The sequence below is a fragment of the Polyergus mexicanus genome, unplaced genomic scaffold (genome assembly GCF_030449975.1).
Source record: "Polyergus mexicanus isolate NDT 795.1 unplaced genomic scaffold, iyPolMexi1.0 SCAF_6, whole genome shotgun sequence".
NCBI classification, from domain to species: Eukaryota; Metazoa; Arthropoda; class Insecta; order Hymenoptera; family Formicidae; genus Polyergus; species Polyergus mexicanus.
The window spans coordinates 7,477,573-7,497,646 of NW_027223326.1; the positions used below are offsets into that span (position 1 = coordinate 7,477,573).

At 33.0% G+C, this 20,074-nt stretch overlaps 1 protein-coding gene across 13 annotated transcripts in view; it reads left to right on the forward strand.

The window, feature by feature from the left end:
- Dnc (phosphodiesterase dunce) overlaps nt 1-20,074 on the forward strand; it is a 264,924-nt gene that overhangs the window by 105,548 nt on the left and 139,302 nt on the right. For 5 of the 13 annotated variants that reach the window (XM_070297078.1, XM_070297081.1, XM_070297082.1 and 2 more), the window contains exon 1: nt 17,406-17,813. The exons of 6 other annotated variants lie outside the window; for them this stretch is intronic. Coding sequence is in view for 1 of the 7 variants with exons in the window: in XM_070297094.1 (XP_070153195.1) it covers nt 9,918-10,003 (86 nt within the window). In the remaining 6 variants the exon portion in view is untranslated. Of the gene's footprint in view, nt 1-9,733; nt 10,004-17,405; nt 17,814-20,074 lie in introns of those variants that run through there. 2 more of the 13 variants (XM_070297094.1, XM_070297080.1) reach the window with 2 other exon arrangements.

Sequence of the window (20,074 nt, forward strand, 5' to 3'; positions counted from 1 at the left end):
CTCGTGGTTTTACACGCATCGATGGTGAACGTAAGCTTTTCCTATGAGACGAAACGAGAACTTGACCTATAAAAGCTTGCGGCTCGAGCTTTCGCCGGCGATAGTAACGTACAGGCCGCACGCGATCTTGCGCTTCGGAACGAGGCCGAATATATCCGCGAGACTATCCGACGTGTATATTCGCTCGGAAATTGTTCCTAAGCTATAAATATGAGAGAGATTTGTCGAAGAAGATTCAAACTAATCAAGGTTAATTCCTCGAGCTTGGAGTCCCTTATCGATGGCAAGTGGCTCGTTTTGTTTCTTAAAGATTAAGCTTTAATCGTATCGCGATATTAATTTTCTGAAAAGAAGACTCGTAGATCAAGAAACATGGATAGAAATGATTGATTAACTTCAAAAGTGCATAGCCTTATCTAAAATAAGTTTTACTATTATGTGCTATAGTTAGAGAAACTACGTCTTTACTACGACGATAGGAGGATTTAATAATAATTTTGGCAAATGTCAAGAATTTGGAAATTAATTTTCTTATTCAATTTTGTTCAATATCGCTTATACGAAAATATTTAAAGCATGTATTATCCAACATGTATTATCCAGCACGTATTATTCAGCTTGCAGGATAAAAAAGTTATAATAAATAATATATAATAATATTAATGTTTTGGATATAACAATGAATAATTTATATTAACGAGATATTATATTGGATATAAAAGTGTCGAGAAAACGTAGAAAATATATAGTATAAAATAAAATACTCAAAGTGATAAACTAAATTCGTAAGAAGGGAACGATGAAGGATAAAAAAAATATAACTGTCATATTTGATAAACAATGCTTGTCCTGTTATATTATATCATGTTTATATATATAATCTTCTACCTTATAATTATATGTAAATTTATATCTTGTTGAGAGGCCATTCAGGGATACATTATCGGTATATTAAAAATTGTTTCACGATGAGAAGGAGGAGAATGCAAATTCATGTAAAATTTAATCTGCAATACTATGTATTCAATGCGCCTATTTATCGTACAAAAGGACTGTGAAATGTCAAGGATTACAAAGATATGCCCATATGTGACAGTATCGGTCGCTTTCGCGAATGTCTCCTCGTTGCATTTTCAGATAATAATCCGACAGACGCATTGAACTTCAAGGGCAATATCGACCGTTTTATATACTTCTCGTATAATTTTTTCTATTTCATTTCTACGTAGTAGTAATCCGACAGACGCATTAAACTTTAACGGCAATATCGACCGTTCGTCGTATATTTCCGGTATAATTTTTTTTTTACTTCTTTTTAACGAGAGAGATAGAGACTTTTCAAGAGAGCGAGCTTAGAAGTGCATATTCTAAAAATGTTTAACGCGACTTTATATTATAAAATAGAATTTACGATTTATATGTATAGTATACACTATTAAAAAAAATAGAGAACATTTTTCATATCCTAAAAATTGAGCTATTTTCAAACCCCTTTAACTCGATGAAAAATCATCGTAGACAAAAGATTAAAAAAGCATCTTGAAGCTTGAAGTTTTAATTTTAACACGTCCTATCGATGGGTTTAAAAAAATTTTTTATCTTCCTTATTTTGTGCTTTGAAAAAGAACACATTGTTTTGTTCCTTAAAGTTCTGTATTTTTGAAATACAGAAATCTGTAAATGGTTTTTTAAAAGATTTCCTACGATTTTTTTTTTTTGACTGAGTTATATGATTTTGAAACTAAATCTGTTTTTTCAGAAATGATGTCAATTCTCGGGGAAAAATTAATGGTAGACAAAAAAATTCGAATAGCATTTTGCAAATTTGAAGTTTCAACAGTGACATGATAGCGATAGTTTAAAAATATTTTTTTATTTTCTCATTTTTAGAAAATACGGGTTTAATTTCAAAATCATGTAATACGGTTAAAAAAAATTGTAGGAAAATTTTAAAAAAGCATATTGTAGGCTAAATATTGTAGTTTATGGAAGTTAAGTTGAGAGAAATTTTTTCATCGAGCTGCAGAGTGTCAAAAATACATAATTTTAAGGAACAAAACAATTTCTTTTTTAAGCCACAGAACAAGAAAGATAAAAAAAGATTTCTAAAATCGAAATGCTTTTTTAATTTTTCGTCTTACGATGATTTTTCGTCGAGTTTTAGCGGTTTAAAAATAGCCTAATTTTTGGAGTATGAAAAGTGTACTTTTTTTTTTTTGTAACGTACATACTTTTTTAGTTACTTTGTTTATCTTCGATGCTAACTTTCCAAAATTGCAGTAATAATACTCGGATAATTAACCGCGATTTTATCCATCAGACTTGAGAAAATTATGAGAAAATTACAGGGAATCGAGACTCGACTATTTGCGAATGAATTAATCTAAATGCAGGTAGAGGACTGGAATAATCGCGGGGATGGGGAAAGAAGAAACTTGTTTGTCGGATGTCTTTTCGATCGCGGAATCGCGTAGAGCATGGTGCGAAGCACGTGGCGATGGCGCTTCGACGGACAACGGTATCGACCGACCCCGAAATGTACCTTGGCCCCACCTCGCCGCGAACCCCCATCGCACAACTAGCCCTACCCCTCCCTTGCTGACTTACCCGCGATATCGGCATCCCTGCATCCCTGCCTGCCCGCTCTTCCCCCAAAATTCACGGTCCTTGGAAATAAGCATGACGCAGATTGGCGACATGCCTAACAGCTCTTGATGCTGGACGCGGTTGTTATTTTCTTGGCACTTCATCGCGAGATCTCTTCTCGATTTACGCCTTACTTTTTTTTTTTCGTTCGGTGGAATTATTTTCGCGGATATCGATACCTACACGTAACCCGAAACCATTTCGATTAGGATTAAATCAGGAGGCATTGATATACGGTCATGGACATGCGGCGCAATCGCGTCATGTTGTATTTGTTCCTTTGACGCCATTCAATAACGCGAGCACTGAAAGGGTTAACGTAGTATCTACATGTCGATACAAGCCTGTACCTTTGATGATTGTATATGAGGTGTGCAATTAACGTGTGTACTATTATGATATTAATGGTATTTGTGGAATAGATTGGTTCTCGCTGATAATGGCGTGAAAGCTTTTAATGTATGTTAACAATGTGATATTACACTTGATCTTACACATGAATTATTTATTACAAGTTTCGAGTTCAGTTACTAGATTTACTTAAATAGGTATCATAAAGATATATAATTATAATCAAAATTACGCATTTTTTAATCATAAAACGTCAAAATTATTTTTGTATAATTCTTTATAAATACAATAGATATAAATATGTGTGTACAATATATAATAAATAAATAGAATTTTGTCGGTTATAAGACAAATTAATATTGCTATTAAAGGGTAATATTACATTTTCTTTTAGAAAATATATCACTTAAGCCAGGGGTCAAATTTGGATCTCCCTATTTTCCGGGTAAGTGTCCATTCAGCCGTCAAGACTTGGGATATTTCTCACAATATTTGATATGAAGACATCAATTTTCAGTCTGCGTGAAAGAAATCTTAAGGAAACAAGTCGGCGGAAATTTCTCTTGCAGGATTAAAAATTGATTCATTTAGTTTCGATAAGAGAATTTAATATATGCTTAATATTATCATAAATATATATATATATATTTCATGCCGTTATTGATTTATTCTATCGATAAAAAGATATTATGGAATTCTGGTAAACTCTATTCACTATTGGTTTTCGATTATTTAAAATTTTCGCGAAAAATATTTTCTTTCCATTGTATTAAACTTTTAGAACAGGCGGACACAACTTTGAACGTCACCGTGCGAGGTAAAATAAATTACGTTAGGACGATGGAAGGCACACAAACTTGCGAAAACGCCTAGGACATACGGAGTTGATCGTATTATAGCAAGAGAATTCGCGATTCCGGATATTAGGCAATTATCTAGGTTTTGATTGGCAATTTCTTCAAAAACGGGAATTAAAAATGTACTTGCACGATTATCGCTTTGTTTTCAGATATCGCCGTTTTAACGTGTTTGATTAGATAAAAAATTACTGAAAAAAATATATGATAATCTTAACTTTTATCACCTTTTTTTTTTCCATAAATATATCGTTATAAATTTTCTCGAATTTTTTTCATACATTTTATGTTTCTATTCTAATATTTCGTTCCATAATATTCAGATAGGGCTCGTTAAAGCTTATTTCAGTTGGTTGGAAGAAACCAAGAAATTAACTTAATAGATACAAATATAATATCAATGCACTTAAATATTTATAGAAATTTACCGACGCATGCGCGCGAGAGAACTTTGGAAGAAGCAATATTCAGCAAGAATTGCCCACGACGTACCGCTACTTTACATAATATTCGCTCCATTCCTAACTAGAGCATTTATGCTAAACTTAACGCCAAAATAAATTATAATCGCGAATAGTTCGCGACGACGTGTATCTTGCGCAATTGTGTCATGCATTTCCCCATTCTCCTCTCGCTGATACTCGCTCCTGCGGCTATTCTTCAAGTCGCGATCATTTATACACGATCGTTTATGTACGGGAGACACCAATACCGGCGACCATGATTACGGATTTACGCGAACGAATCATCAATCATGCTGAGCATTTCGATCGTCGAATTAATTCACGTTCTGGAATGAAATACGGTAGCTACTATTTTAGCTTCAGCTTCACGCGTCACCGCCGTACGATTATTTCAAGGTGCGATTGCATACATTTTACTGTTCGTAGACACAATTTGCATAATGGGTCGCGGAGTGGCTTTTCGTGTAACACACCGTGTATAACCGTTCGCGTATAAACGGTGCCGCGCGTGACTCGAGTCCTCAGACATTCCTCAGCGAGGAATTTATCGCGGGAGGGATTGTGTTGGCGGGAAAATGATATCCTTACGTAAAAGATCTTCAATAAGGAAGGCGCATCTCTGAATGCATCGCCCCGTCGAGATGAAATGCATCTCGTCGACCCCTTTATAAGAATAATTGATGACGAAGATCAAGACCGGAGAGCCATTCTCTACGCGGACGACTGTGATATTAAATTAAACGCTAGTGAGAAAATCGTATACGAGAGACAGACACTTTCCTTTGGAAGCATCACTCTGTCCCTTTTACCAGCAGATTCTTCTTAATTAATTCAGAATCGATGGCATTTTTCTTAATGCCTCTCTTTCACACAGATTTTTTTATTTAAAGGATTTTTGCACATGTAAAAATTTTTCATAATTTTTTGAAATTTTGCAGGAAAGAAAATTTTATAAGCTCGATAAAGGATGTATCTTGTAATACAATTTGATGAAAAATTTTAATTATTAAAAAATTATAAGATATATTGTATATATTATGTCAATTATCGATAAAATATATTTACTGTAATAGTTTACATGATCGAATACAATAATATATAAATTGATATTTGACTTTTTTCCGGACGAGATCGAAGCATCTTGCGTATTTGTTATGATAAAACTTGCCGTTACTGCCATTCGACAAAGTCGAGCAATTCGTGCCGAATATCTGCTGTATTTGTTCGCCGTGTTAGCAAGAGACTCTTAGAAGCGGATTGGTTGTGTAAAGTCGCGGAAGAAGTTTGCTATATCGCGAATAGCGGTTGACCTGTCTTGTATCCTTCTCTTTCCGCACCGCTTTCATTTACATTTTAATGCTCGTGTGTGCTATCGCCAGCGTGACCGTGCGACATTATCTTTCTTTTTCACACGAGCTGCTTACTATATGCCACTATTAAATCTGCACAGCGTTACAGCGTACTTGCTTACTTCCATCGTACGTGCAAAAAATATTGTTATTTCGCGCGAGGATAGCCTTTATGTATATTCAGCAGCAATTAGCAAGTAGCATTAAAAATATGAATTATAATAAAATTCATGATGAAATAGGAATATCTAAGAGTGAGTTTTGTGGGTGTAAAAAAATGGTTTATTATAATACATTTTATTAAAGGACACACAATTCCATTATGCATCGATAAGAAATATTTCGAATTTTAACGCACATGTAAATATAAATATTTAGTCGAATCTGAAACTGTGCAAGGTTTGCTACAGATGATAATGTTCGCTAACTCTGCAAAATTCGTCGGACATTCACGGATGGTAGCGCATCGCTGCACTTTTACCGATAGACGATGTAACGAAATGTACGTGGCAATTGTTGTTAACATTAAGACATGCATGCATTTTATATTTGTGTTAAAATATCAACAATTTTAATTTAAAATAAAATAAAATATATGGTTATATCGCATTGAATATTTGACTTTCAATGAGGGAGTTATAAAGAAAAGATCTATCAATGAGAAAAAAAAGATCAACGTGTATTTTTCGCGTCAACATTGTTTGTGTTTGTAATTAATTTTTTTTTATAAGTTTATTGGTTTTCATTTTTTTCTTTTCAGATGCAGATCAATTTAAAAAAAAAAAAAAAAAAACAGAAAGAAATCTTCTCAGATTGCTTAATGAAGCGAAAAAATATTGACTCACCCTATTATCTTTTTTACATAGTTATTTCCGCCGTAGTTGTTTCTCTTTGCGCGATCGTGTCAGGGCAAGATGTTGCGGCAAAGGGTTAATATATTGATTAATTATTTTTACTATCATTTTTATAAACTTCACCACCTTTTCTATCCGCGCATCGTATGTCTCTTGTGTATGAAGTCTCTGCGCAATATGTTTTTCAACAATTAAGTACAGATCTTATAAATAATGTAGAAAACATGCTATGTTTATGAAAAATTCTAGAGCAGAGAGAACTTATTATAAATTATAGAAAATAATTTCCACATGTTTTATAAATTAATTCTATTAACCAGTAAAAATAATCGTCTTTTATGACATATATTGTGCTTTGGTATTATTATTATTATTATTTCGGAACGGGGCCAATATTTCACGAATATGTCGGAAGAAGACATTATTTTGCGGATATATATATATATATTTATTGGCCATCTTGCATGATAAAAAATAGCAATTTTATTACGAAATAACAGTATTTTCTTGCGACGAAGTTGCGGCTTGGATACCGTCGAAGCTTATTTGAAAACTTTGTTTTAGCTATCGAAGTTTTAGTCGTTAATCAATTGATATGTTAATTCAGATTTTAAAGCGAAATTCTATTTCTCCTTAAATCTATTTATTTATTTTGTTAAAAGTGAAATCATCGAGATTACATTTGAACGAAAAGCATAAAACTGTAAATTAATTGTTTTCTAAAATCACATTTTAAATTTCACAAATTATTACTTTATGCATTTTTAAATATATATATATATATAATTTTTTTTTTTTTTTTTAATAATGAACAATATTATTCTAGCAAACTGTCTTAGCATTTATATGATAAAATCATATTTATAGCAATGAAAATGAATATCCTCGGCATTCGTGACATAGCAGGAATATGATATAATATTACAATCTCTTATAAAATTTTAAATATATTTGTGATAAATTCGCTCTGAGTAGAGAAAAATATTACATATAGCATATTTTACTTGGTAATCTTCTATTAATTTTAATTGCATACAAGTTTCCCCTAATTTCCCTGATGCTTTATAAGCTATTTACGCTGAAGTAAGAGATTTATCCTTATTAAATGAGGGTTGAAGAATAATAATAATATCATAAATATATATGTTTATTTATGTGACAGAATAATATTAATAAGAAAAATTTCGCGATTATCTTAAATGCTGTAGTTTATAACAGTTCACGATTCACCGTGTTCTGTCAAATTCGTGCATAAATGTAAGAAAAATGTAGCGTCGTGACGTTTCGCGTTTCCACGTTAAAGTTGGCCACCGCGTGCACGAAAGATATTTGGAATCCCAAAATACGGGCATTATAATTGGCCAGCCGACACCCACGATTTATATGTGAGACAGCGTCGTCCGCCGAGAAGTCTCGATTATATTAAATAACCGACGACCTTGCGTCTCGTTCGATTTTTTTCTCTTTTTACAGATCGATCTAAGAAAATACATAATTATCCGGTGCTTGCTCTCTTGGCATCCTGAATTACAAGATCTGTTCATTGCTTGGGACATAGGGGACATTCATTAGAGATTGATGTTGACACAATTCATTTTCTAATAGACAATAAATTGATAGCTACCATTAGTTAATATGTATCACAACTTTGGCAGATATTAGTGCAACACGCCGGATGCTGCGACGTACAACACGTGCCTCGTAGTCAACTGAAATTTTATTCTATAGAGTGGTTAAAAAAAATATCTAAGTAATTTATAGCTACTCAACACATATGATTCAATATTTATGGACATGTGCCAGTTCTTCGTAAATATAGAAAATGACCAATTTATCCATAAATTATTAATGTATTTTTAGCGTAGATGAGAAGAGTTAAAAATGAGAGGAATGTGTGCAAGATAAGCACAAGAGATATCAAATTAATTATTCTTGAAAGAAAGTTTTTCTACTCAATTCGATTATTTACATGTATGTATATGTATCTTACTTATGAGATTAAAGTGTATCATCTTGCGTGCATTCGATTAAAAAGTACACGATTAAAGTCCCTGCGACTTAGATAATGCCTTTTGCACTCTTGCCAAAAGTCAGTCTTTATCATAAACGGTTTTTGCGGTTAGCGTTATAATAATATTGTGTGCAAGATAAGATAAATTGTATATGTATTAACAGTATTTTTTTTTTCTTTTTTCTTATGAAATATTTTGAGCACACATGAATAAAAGTCGTTCGTAAAGAATGATTAAAGAATGATTAGCGGTGAAACTATAGACAAGAGACGAAAGAGCAGCGATGAAATTAATAATGCGAAAGGCCACATTTATATCGGATAAGAGATGATACAAAAAAAAAAAAAAAATAGGCATAAAAAAGATACCACGATATTTACATGTGTCGTGACTCGAAAATCGAACAAACTACGTATACGTGAGAAAAGCATGCGACGGTGTTCAAAATAATTCGAGTCGCTCTATAAATACAATACGACATTCAGTCGTATGTGGCGCGTCGCGATGTCCAGATGCTTCACCGCGTCTATTCAACAATCGACGATTTAATCAGAAATTTTAATTAGATTAATTGACCGGACGATTCCGTATGTACATATATTAAACGCTAGGAACACTCAGTGTTGAAATCTGAAATTCGATCGTTTAGCGCAAACAACGCGGAGTCGTTTTGCCGTTCCAAGACAGTATATAATAAATTACGTGCAATAAAGTGACATGTTGTGAAAAAGTGCGTATTCGTGAATATATTTCCAAATTATTTCCGATACATTTGTAAAAGTTTCGAAATTGATATAGTACTCGTATGTAAGAAACGTTTATCGGCATCTCTCCGCCAATTAATCGTATCATCAATATAACAATCGAAATCGTTCGGCGATACGTACACGATTACATAATACATAAATGAATAAATTGCTCGAATCACTTTGAAATATGCGCTAATCTGATTAACGGAAACAATGATCGATTCTAATAAAAATTAACAAACCAATAATTTCTTTAATGCGATAATTTTACAAAATTCTATCTCATATGGCATACAAGCTTAATTATACGCAATGATTTTTAATAAATAATTGATAAACTAATAAATTTAGGAAAAATTTATTTATTTTATTTTATTTTTTTTTTATAATTGCGTGCACAAAGCCTGTCAGAAATCTTGTACTTCGTCTCGTTTGCGGAATCCACAGTGGAAATCTGGGATTAATAAACGAGCTACAATTTTTGATGAGGCGAGACGACGTCACGTGTCGCTTTTAACGCGGTTTCGCGTGTGATTGTGCCGCAAGTCGACGATCGCGCGGTCGTCCTCGTCGGCAAAAGTGCGTGCGTTTTAAGAGCGGGGACGAGAAATCCGCGAAATTATTTGCCTTGCGTAATGGAGAGGCTCAGCGTAGCGGAAATGTTACGCCGGAAGGATAGGAGGCGTCGCAGGGGATGGACGGTGGTCGGGCACGAGTTACGGTAAGTGGTAACAAATCGCATGATGACAATCGCCGCATGATCTGTCGGGATAAGATATTTTTCATCGGCTAAAATGAACAGTCACACAGGCGAGACTGTAAACATGTCGCGTGTGCGACAGGAAGAATACGTTTTCGACCGGAGCTAAAACGCTCTCGAGATAGGGACAAGAATAAAATTGCATCGTATTCGAGGCGACCTTTATAAGATGACCCGGATTTCTTCGAAAATCCGCATCGAGACATTGCGAGAGAGATCAGGATGCAAGATTTGCATATAATTTGCAATTAATTAAATTACAAGATTTTTTTATTAATCCAGTTTTTTTTTTTTTTTTTTTAGGTGGGGGGATGGGGGGGAGGGTGAACGAAAAGTGAAAAAGAATAACACTTGATCAAAATTTTACGAAGCAAATATCGATTCCAAAATAGTTAAGGAATCTTTATATGCGAAATATAATATCTTAATCATTATTTAAATCATTATGAGACTTTTTAAAAATTTCTTTAACTAGAGTTTGATAAAAAATGTTTCTCGTAGATTATTTTTGTATATAATTGTTGTAAAACATCTTCGTCAGGACTGCCTCGTCAAATGATTGTTATGAAATGATAACATTATCGAGCAATAAGGCGTGATCTATTTTGTGAAAGTTTCGGAACTGCGGTAACTTATCGGTATATATCAGCTGATAAAACGACCATAGTACCGCCATCTTTCGCGATAGAGTCTGGATTTCATGCAACTTGTCTTCTGTGCTATATTCAGTAGATCGATGCTGTGGGAGTTACCGTTTTACACCGTTTTCCAGTTTTACTCGAGGAAGAGTCGATAAGCTAGGTTCCATATTGTAAATATTCTATATTGTTAAATTTGCAATCGCTTCTAACAATAATTTTAGCCCAGTAAATAAGTCGAAATATTAAATATGCGCGTAAAATTTTATTATTTGATTGGGAAAACATAGTCCGTTTTAAAAAATTATTATTTTTTAATTTTTTTTTTTTTTTTTAATAGCTTCTTTATTTTCAATTTCTGCATTTAAAATTAGTAATGCCCCAATGATGAATTTTCACAGACTTTTATCGATTTGAAGAAAGGAATATCTTTTAATGCAGTTTAAAAATTTTAATAAAATAATAACATTTATTACATCCGTAATGTGTCCAATACATATCCGTATGTGGAGAAAGCAAAATGGATATTTTCAAATAGAAGATATTACTGAATGATGTAATCAATTCTTTTATGAATATTTAAAAAATATTCGCGATAGCGAAACATGAATTTTGTTGGAATTCATCGCAAAGTAAAAACGAAAAATGCGCGATAGTAATCATGGCTAAAGTTATCACTTATATTTTCCTCAATTTAGATTTAAACCACTTTGTAACAAATTATGACTTATCAAATCTGTGCGCACTTCAGTGATAATAAATTTTATATAGCGCAAACACAACATGCAGATATTACTTCCGCTAAAAATCTCATGGATAAATTGATTTGGAAAAAAATTATTTTTTATATCAATATATTGTATATATCGAATTTTATTTATTCACAACATTTTCTTGAATTGTTCGTTTTACGTTGTGTGAATATTGAAATAAATATTATTGTTTTCGATCTTTATATTCGATGTATTTTTTTTTCTTAATATAATTTTAATTATGCATTCGCAAACATGCATATATCGTATATAGAATTTATGCTATGTCATAATATATGATCACGTATCAATCCTCTTATATATACAAGAGATCAAGTTTGAAGTATCTTTTTGTTCAATTCGCAATCCTTGGTTTCCCAAGGGGAAGCTTTGTTCGTGATTGTAGCGAATTTCATGTATAATCCAAGTCAAATATAAAGTGATTCGGGTGGGATAAAGCAGCTCAAAAATATAATATTAATATTATTACTAGGAGACGGAAGTTTGTGAGGTTTCATAGTGCGTCATCCTCTTCGAATAAAGAAATGTCAGAAAATTTTCGATTATAAAAGAAATTTTATATTTTAATTGGCAATTTTTAATTTTTCATTTGACAGGTTATAGAACAAATTTTTTCATTAATTGATGATTCTCTTATTAATTGACACCTATTCGTAATAGCTTATTTATACATATCTGCGGGAGATGATAAAAAAAAAATAGATAATCCGATTATACCTACTCATGAAATTTTCGAGCGAAATTAATTTATTTAAAGAATTAAGATGCGTTGGAACAAACAAACATTATCGCGGTCACGTAGTGATTATGCATATTCTACAACGTGTAACGCTCGAGAATTTTATCGACTCGCGTTATTCCAGCATTATAGTATTCAGATTTTATAGTGCACGTACTTCATTTCGAGAATTTATCATTCGCAACGCACGTATATAAATATCACACGTGGAAACGACGTATCGTAAAGCACGAATGCCACAGTGAGTGAACGAAGTATACGAAGGAATGCTATGATGCGAATTAAATTCGTATCGAATTTAATATCGAATATTCGTTATATCTCTTCGTCTCATAATTCTACGAATTGCGGTATCTAATTTATTATTTATTTCAACAGAAAGATTATAAGAGAGAATTATTATTTTTGTTATACCCTCGATACAAAAATTTTATGTAATCATTCAAATTTCATATGCTTGATATTATTTTGATCTTTGTATCTTGTTTGATTGGAATGAGAAAATTAATTGTGGATTAATCTATAATACTTATCAATCGTTACGTACATATCTGTCCCAAGTTTATTTCTTATTTGATTGATATTAATTTAAAGTTTTAGAAAAGAAATTCTTTTATTCATACACATACATTTTTTTTTTTTTTTTTTACTGATTGAACGATGCATATGAAGCAATATTATGAATTAATATTATGCGAATTAAATTCGTATCGAATTTAATATCGAATATTCGCTATATCTCTTCGTCTCATAATTCTACGAATTGCAGTATCTAGTTTATTTCGACAAAAATATTAGAAGAGAAAATTATTATTTTTGTTATATCCTCTATACGAGAATTTTGTGTAGTCATTCATATCTCACATGCTTGAAATTTTTTCAATTTTGTATTTTATTTTATTAGAATGAAAAAAATTATTATGGAATAATTTATAAAATTTATCACGCACAATTGCTACTGGTATATTCGTGATTTCATTGATGCTAAGTTAGTTCTACAAAGAATATTTTTACCCATATATATATGTTTTTCTTACTGACACACGTACCGCAAAAGGACACATAGGACGATTCCCGGTGTTAATGGAGGGAGAGAGACCGCGAGCTCACGTTCGTACAAATATAATAACATTCCATTTGTCGTGTTAGATCAGTCTAGATCAGTCTACCGAGCGCGTGCTTTCGATCTCTCTCATTGATAGAAAAGTAATTGCGCGTACATATAAATGAAATATTAACTATAGCAATTATCTCTTTCGATCGATGAAGGATTCTGATATTTGTACGGCGATCGATCATTGAACTATATCGTCGCGTTGTGTCAATATTGACGAGGAATTCCGTAAGAGCGAGCGAAATTAACGAACTTGTCAAACGTATCTCGTGAATATAATAATGATCGATATTTAATCAATGTGTGAGAAATGTAATCAGTGCGTAATTGGATTAAGTCGGGCTCTTGTCTCTCTCACACACGTGTGCGTCAGTGACACGTGTCCCCGCAGTTATCGAAGAGTAATCGTCGTGTACGATTACGTGAGTGTTACGAATGCGAATAACAATGCGCATTTATGGTACAGGTTCGTTGGTAATCGTGTTTACGCGAATTTCGGGAACGTCGAGGGTGAAAAAGTATCAAGGGAAATTGCATCGATCGACATGGTGTTCCAATATAAAGTATCGCGAGTGATAATAAATAATGTGCGATACAAGGAAGCATCGGACGATTATTATTGTGGTTACGCGAGTGTAAATGTTGCAAATACATATAAATCAGTAGTCGATATTCGCGATCGAAAGTATTATAATTATATATCGGGAGAAACTTATAATATATAAATATCGCGGATGTGCTTTTTTTTTTACGACGGTTAGAATTGTTATTTTTTCAAATAAATAAATACGTACCAGGAGTGTTGGGAAAAATATCGTGTGACTGTCGAATTTTAAATATGAACTTACATGTACGAGATGGATCATCGATCATCGATAATTAATAAAGTTTCGGGGAGAAAAATGAGTGGATCGGAGGACGAGAGGGAAATAATGATCGGTGAGTCTATAGTCTATTAGATCTCATATTTACGATTATGCAGAAAATTGATACAATTGTATAATAATTGAATGAAAGAAAATCGTATGAATTTCGTTCTTTATTACATACACACTTGATTGAAAAATGCTCATTAGTAACACGATAAAAAAAAGTTATTTAAAAAAAAAATCTCTTACCTAAAAAGAAAATGTATCTTTCATACGTATTTTTCCACAATTTTTACATTATTTTGTTATTTGCATGATAATAATTAATATGGGAGTAGCGTACACTGGTTAATTAAATTTTTTATATTATAAAAATACGCGAGGAGAAATAATTTTTTTTACGCTTACCTTATCTTATATTATTATAAAAATTAACATAAACGTGGGTGGTCGATTTCAACCAGTAGTAACATAGTAAACATTTGTCACCGCCGTTTATTTTAACAATTTTATATATTGTATGTACAACGTCATGCGATGTCGCGTACGCGATCTCGAACTACGTAATCTCGTATAAATTGATGTTCAAAATTATTCTAATTCAATGATTATATTATAATAATTGACGTCATCCCGAGATCTTTTTGCGCCAATAATTATGTATCGTGCCAGTTAAGAGAAAGAGAGAGAGAGAGAGAGATATTTCACATTCATGATATCCGAGTTGCCAAGCTTTATGACCAATTGCTACGTGAAAATATTTATTGAAGTAACTTCTGACGCTTCAATCTTCGTTTCTTACCGGATTATGAGCATATTGATCCGAGATATCGCAAAGATTACTATGTTTACCTTAATTCGATTAAATTTGTCTTTCGTTTCATGAGATTCGAAAAAATAAGATTTTCACGTCGAATCACCAGCAGAAAGTGATTAACTTTTTGAAAAGAAGAATGATATATGTCATTCTCACCCCTTTTTATTTAATATCGATGAAATTCGTAACTTAAGCGATTTTACGCTTGAAGTATAAACAAAATATAGATAATATAATGTATTGTATAATATTTTGAAAAATTTTTTAGGCATTATTTAGGCGAAAATAACGCGTACGAAATTTTTTTTGAAACAATTCTTGTATGTCTTTATATCTCTCTCGATGATATTCTTCTTCCAATTTTTAAAATAATCTTGATGCATGCCATGAAAGAGAGATATTCCTTCTGTCGATATATATCGTTTCTTTCGATTCCTTTCTTCTGCACATTTTGCTTACATTCAAAGCCAAATGTTTGACTTTACTACTCGTCAATCGAAAACGGTTAAATAGACAATGACTCGCCGCTACCTTTAAGCTTTTTGTTCTCGTAAGAGATCGTTCAAATCCCTTTGAACGATCATCGTTCACTTGAAAGAAAATATACACGAACGCAATTATCGCGTTGAACGTATCAATAAAATTTTATAAACAATAGTTTTTCGTCGATTTTCTCACAAATAAATGAAAAAATGATATCGTTAAATATATAAATTATATAAAATTCTATACCTCAATAATAGCTCAAATTTCGGCCAATGTTTCTACATCTATCCTCGAAAATCGATAGAATAATATTTCATGTTTATCAAAACACAGATTTTATTTCGTAAATTCAATTTACGCAGATAGGGCGCTATGAAAATTGATACGCTTGATACGTTTCGGATATGTTCTACGTATAATCGACAGATTATTGATTATAAAATATCAGCATTAATAAACGATCTTTAATTAGTCATTCTATCAGCTCTATAAAATAGATCGTCATCTATCGTGTTTACATTTGGTGCTTAAATATTAATAAAAAAGATAAATATTAATGAAATTAAATATCGTTAACCAAGTGGAAATTTATCTTGTTCGGGGATGTTAATCCTCGGCATATTTTGCACAATGTTGTTGTGATGCGAGAATTTGATAAATTATAAAACCTAACCTGTGTCGAAGAGATCCCATGCGTCGCGCGACGTATCGTATCGCGATTACGAGTTAAGAATATTAATTCGCGCTTTAAACACACTAATCCAGGTTTACTTTGGTCATTTCTCTTAATCCGGCTACATCACCCGTCTGAAACTTGGTTTCCCGCTCGAGATAAACTAGTATGGACTCGACGATACACTTTTACGTCTAGTATGATATATGTCAGATGAGCGCGAACTTGCTGCTCCATCTCGACGAAGCTCTAAAACACGTGGGGAGAAAGTCGATCCCTCGGCAACTACATCTTGCGTTATCTAATTTGTTTTTACGCTCCGCGAAGGGCTGCCCTTATCCTATATCCCACCGTGTAACGCAACAGCGTTGAATCTTTGGTCCAGGATATACCCATCCACGGGGCCATCCACGCTGTCATTTTCCAATGAACAACGGTGGCGCTTCCTTTTCTTACCGGGAATATATAATTTTTTTGAATTTAAATATTTAATTTTATTATAAATATCAATAAATATTTAATTTTATTATAAATTTTATTTAGCTATTAAAAATCAAAAAGCCGAAAATATACTTGGTTAAAAACACGCTTTTAAAGATTTTTCGATGCATCTGCATTTTTGTTATTCTTTGAAATACGTGAAAAGTAACTTTATTCATTAACTTATACGTATTATATATAAATATATGTAAATATAAATAAATATTTCCACTACACAATTATGTATAAATTATCAATTATCAATTATAATTCTCAAGAATCGATCTTAAATGTGACGAAAGGATAATTAAAATTTGAAACGTGCATGACGCTTCTCGGGCAGCATATTTTTTTTTAAATTCTCTTTCTTTGATACTCGTACTATTGCATTTTAATCGGATATCGTTACGATTTAAAACTCCCCCATCGGTCCTCTGCCTTTCCTTCTCTCATCCTGTCATGCATGATTGACGACGACGTTCTGTGAGATGCGCCGACCAAAGCGTACAAGCGCGATACCGAGCGACAGAGACGAACAGCTGTGAGGCAAGTGACAGCTCCGGAGGAATGGCGAGTCGTCGTTTCTATGTACGCACCTACACGTACACGCTCGTAGGGAGCATGCCCGCGGTAACGGACGAGCATGACACGACGACGACGACGACGACGACGATAACGACGACGACAACGACAACGACATTCCTCGCTCCTCCGCCAGTTCTGGGTTCGCCGGGAGGCAGCTCGTCGGCGCTCTCTCAGTCCGACAACGCACGCGACCTCGCGCGGTTCAGGCAACCCCGTGCTCCTGGTGCTCGTCGTCGTTTCCGCAAACTGTTCAGTTTTCCTTCTCCTCTCTCCGCGAAAGGTCGAGGTGACGCAAGGGGATGACCCTAGCATTCGCGTACTTTATTCTTCTCGACTATACAACTAACGACGACCAGTGAAAATTCCTCGGAGTCCAGTTTTACTCCAGTTGCATCAAATTGCTAACCAACTAGTTCTGAGTTAGTAATTCTCTCCCTTTATCTCTGGATTGTGTGTTTTGTCCGACAGAGGAAGGAGAAATCCTATCTCAGGATTACAGCCAACTAGCGTCCGGTGCCTCTTGTGTTTCCAGTGTGTTTCCGTAGGCGATGTAAGTGCACATGGTGGGAGTGAGATACGTTTCTCAAGCATTCGCTGGTGAGCATCCACCGGAGAGATCTCGACCGATTATAATTACTCGCATCGTTTGCCAGTGAATTTGCTTCCAATCGATTTGAATCCGGTTTGGAATTGATTTTTAATCGTAAAATTTTCACGGACCTCTCTTGCTTCTTTATCGTACCGTGAGAGCTTTCACGATACTGTAAACTTTCGTAATTAACGGTACATGTGTGAACAAGATGAAATTTCACTATTTACAAAAGCACCTAATGAAGCTTCCCTTTTTTACTTGCAAGTTTCGGAGCTCGACGTTTCGGTCTCCATCGCAGCTGCTCTCTAAAATGAAATCGGGATACAATGCCATTTTTTTTTTCTTTTTTATCGGGGGAAGAGATCGTATAGAGCAATCCTCAATATCGCTTGTTCGTCGACTTATATAAGTAAGTCAAAAAATTCAATTTTTAATTGATTTTCAAATGGCAACTTGCGATTCAATTATGGTGAAAGATAATTGATTGGAATAACTCAATAATGGAATCATGCCAACGATGCGAGCACGTAAAAATATTTATCTCTTAGAATGTAAACTGAATTTTGTTCTTACATCGATATTATTAAATTGATATTAAAGTAACTTTTAAATTTTGTTCAGACTTAAAAAAAAAAAATAGTATTTTATCTTTAATTAGGTAGAAATAGATATGTCTATGTGTATTCGCTCTAGGAAAATAAGAATTAGTAGATAATACTGATAATATTGATTATGTAAATGTTACACGCGCCTTATTTTCTGTTTTGGAGTACTTGGAGTCATCGAGAAGCATTTTAATTTCAACGAAGGTAACAATTTGCGAAGCTATTCCCCTTCTTTCTTTTTATCTCTTTTCAAATTTCTGTCACGAGTTATTAAATAAATAATCTTAAATCACCTTACAGGACTTACGTAACAGTTATAACGTCAACTTCAAAACAACAAAGTTTTCTTAACGATTAAGATGTTTTCGTGCACAGTTAGAAAATCTCGTTACGTTATAAGGTAAAATGACAAGCGATTTTTTATTGCCGGCAATGAAAATCTTAAACGTGTTGTTGTTCGCGATTACATGAATTGTCATTGTGATTTGAGTAAATAAACGCGGTGAAATTGGCACGAACGGATTCGTCTTCGCGGCATGTAAATTATCATGGATCTCACGCGTATACGTAACAATCTTCTTCTCGCCTCCTCGTAATTATATTGAATACGACAGGGTTGGGAAAGTTACTTTATAAAAGTAACTCGTTACCGTTACCGTTATTTTTTCTAAAAAGTAACTCGTTACCGTTACTCGTTACCAATTTTAAAAAGTAACTCGTTACCGTTACAGTTACTAAAAAGTAACGAGTCGTTACAATTTCCGTTATTTTTTTACAATACAAACTAATAAATTATTTTGCATAAGAAAAACTTTTAAAAAATTGTAAGCAAGATTTCATTCAAGGTTTATTACAAAATAAATGATTAAATTTTATCGAAATTCTTTATTAATTTTTAATAAAATTTGTTGCTCCATAGTATCATCATTTAAATGCCTTCTTTGTGGTGTTAATACAGAGCCACCGATGCTAAACATTCTTTCTACAGATGCACTGCTTGGTAGAGGTGTATTATATTTAATCAAAAGTTTTTTAAGTTTTGGATAGTCGTTTAACATTTCTATATTACAATTATTCGATTTTAAAAACCGTTGCAATTCTTCTTGTTCAGATTCATTTTGCACCGTTTTTTTCTCAAAAATGAAAAAATCATCGTGATCGTTAGATTTTCCAGCTTTTGAAGAATTTTCAGTTGATCGGATTCCCAATAAATCCTCCAAGTAATTTTCAGCACGTTTTCTTTTTTCTCCGGTTAACCAGTTTAACTTAAATTTTGGATGTAAACATGCTGCTATTATTAATTCTTTTGTTTCAAATATTGTAAGAAATCTAAAATCAAATATAATAAATTAAACGACATTGTTTGTTTTATTGAAATTAATACTTTTGAATCAATAGTTTAAAATAAAATAATATTTTTCAATTAAATCCTTATGTAAAATTAAATAACATATGTATTAATCAAATTAATAAGTTACCTTTTATTTAAACCTTGCTGAATAGCTTCAACTAATGAATGGCAATCTATAAGGTCAGATTTATTGAGATTTTCTAATTTTCGTTGCAAGGTACTTAGAACTGGTAGTAAATGAGAGCTCTGCTTTTCCGAAAAGATAAAGCTCTCATTGGATATCGCGCGTCGCGTCATCGCACTGGTCTGC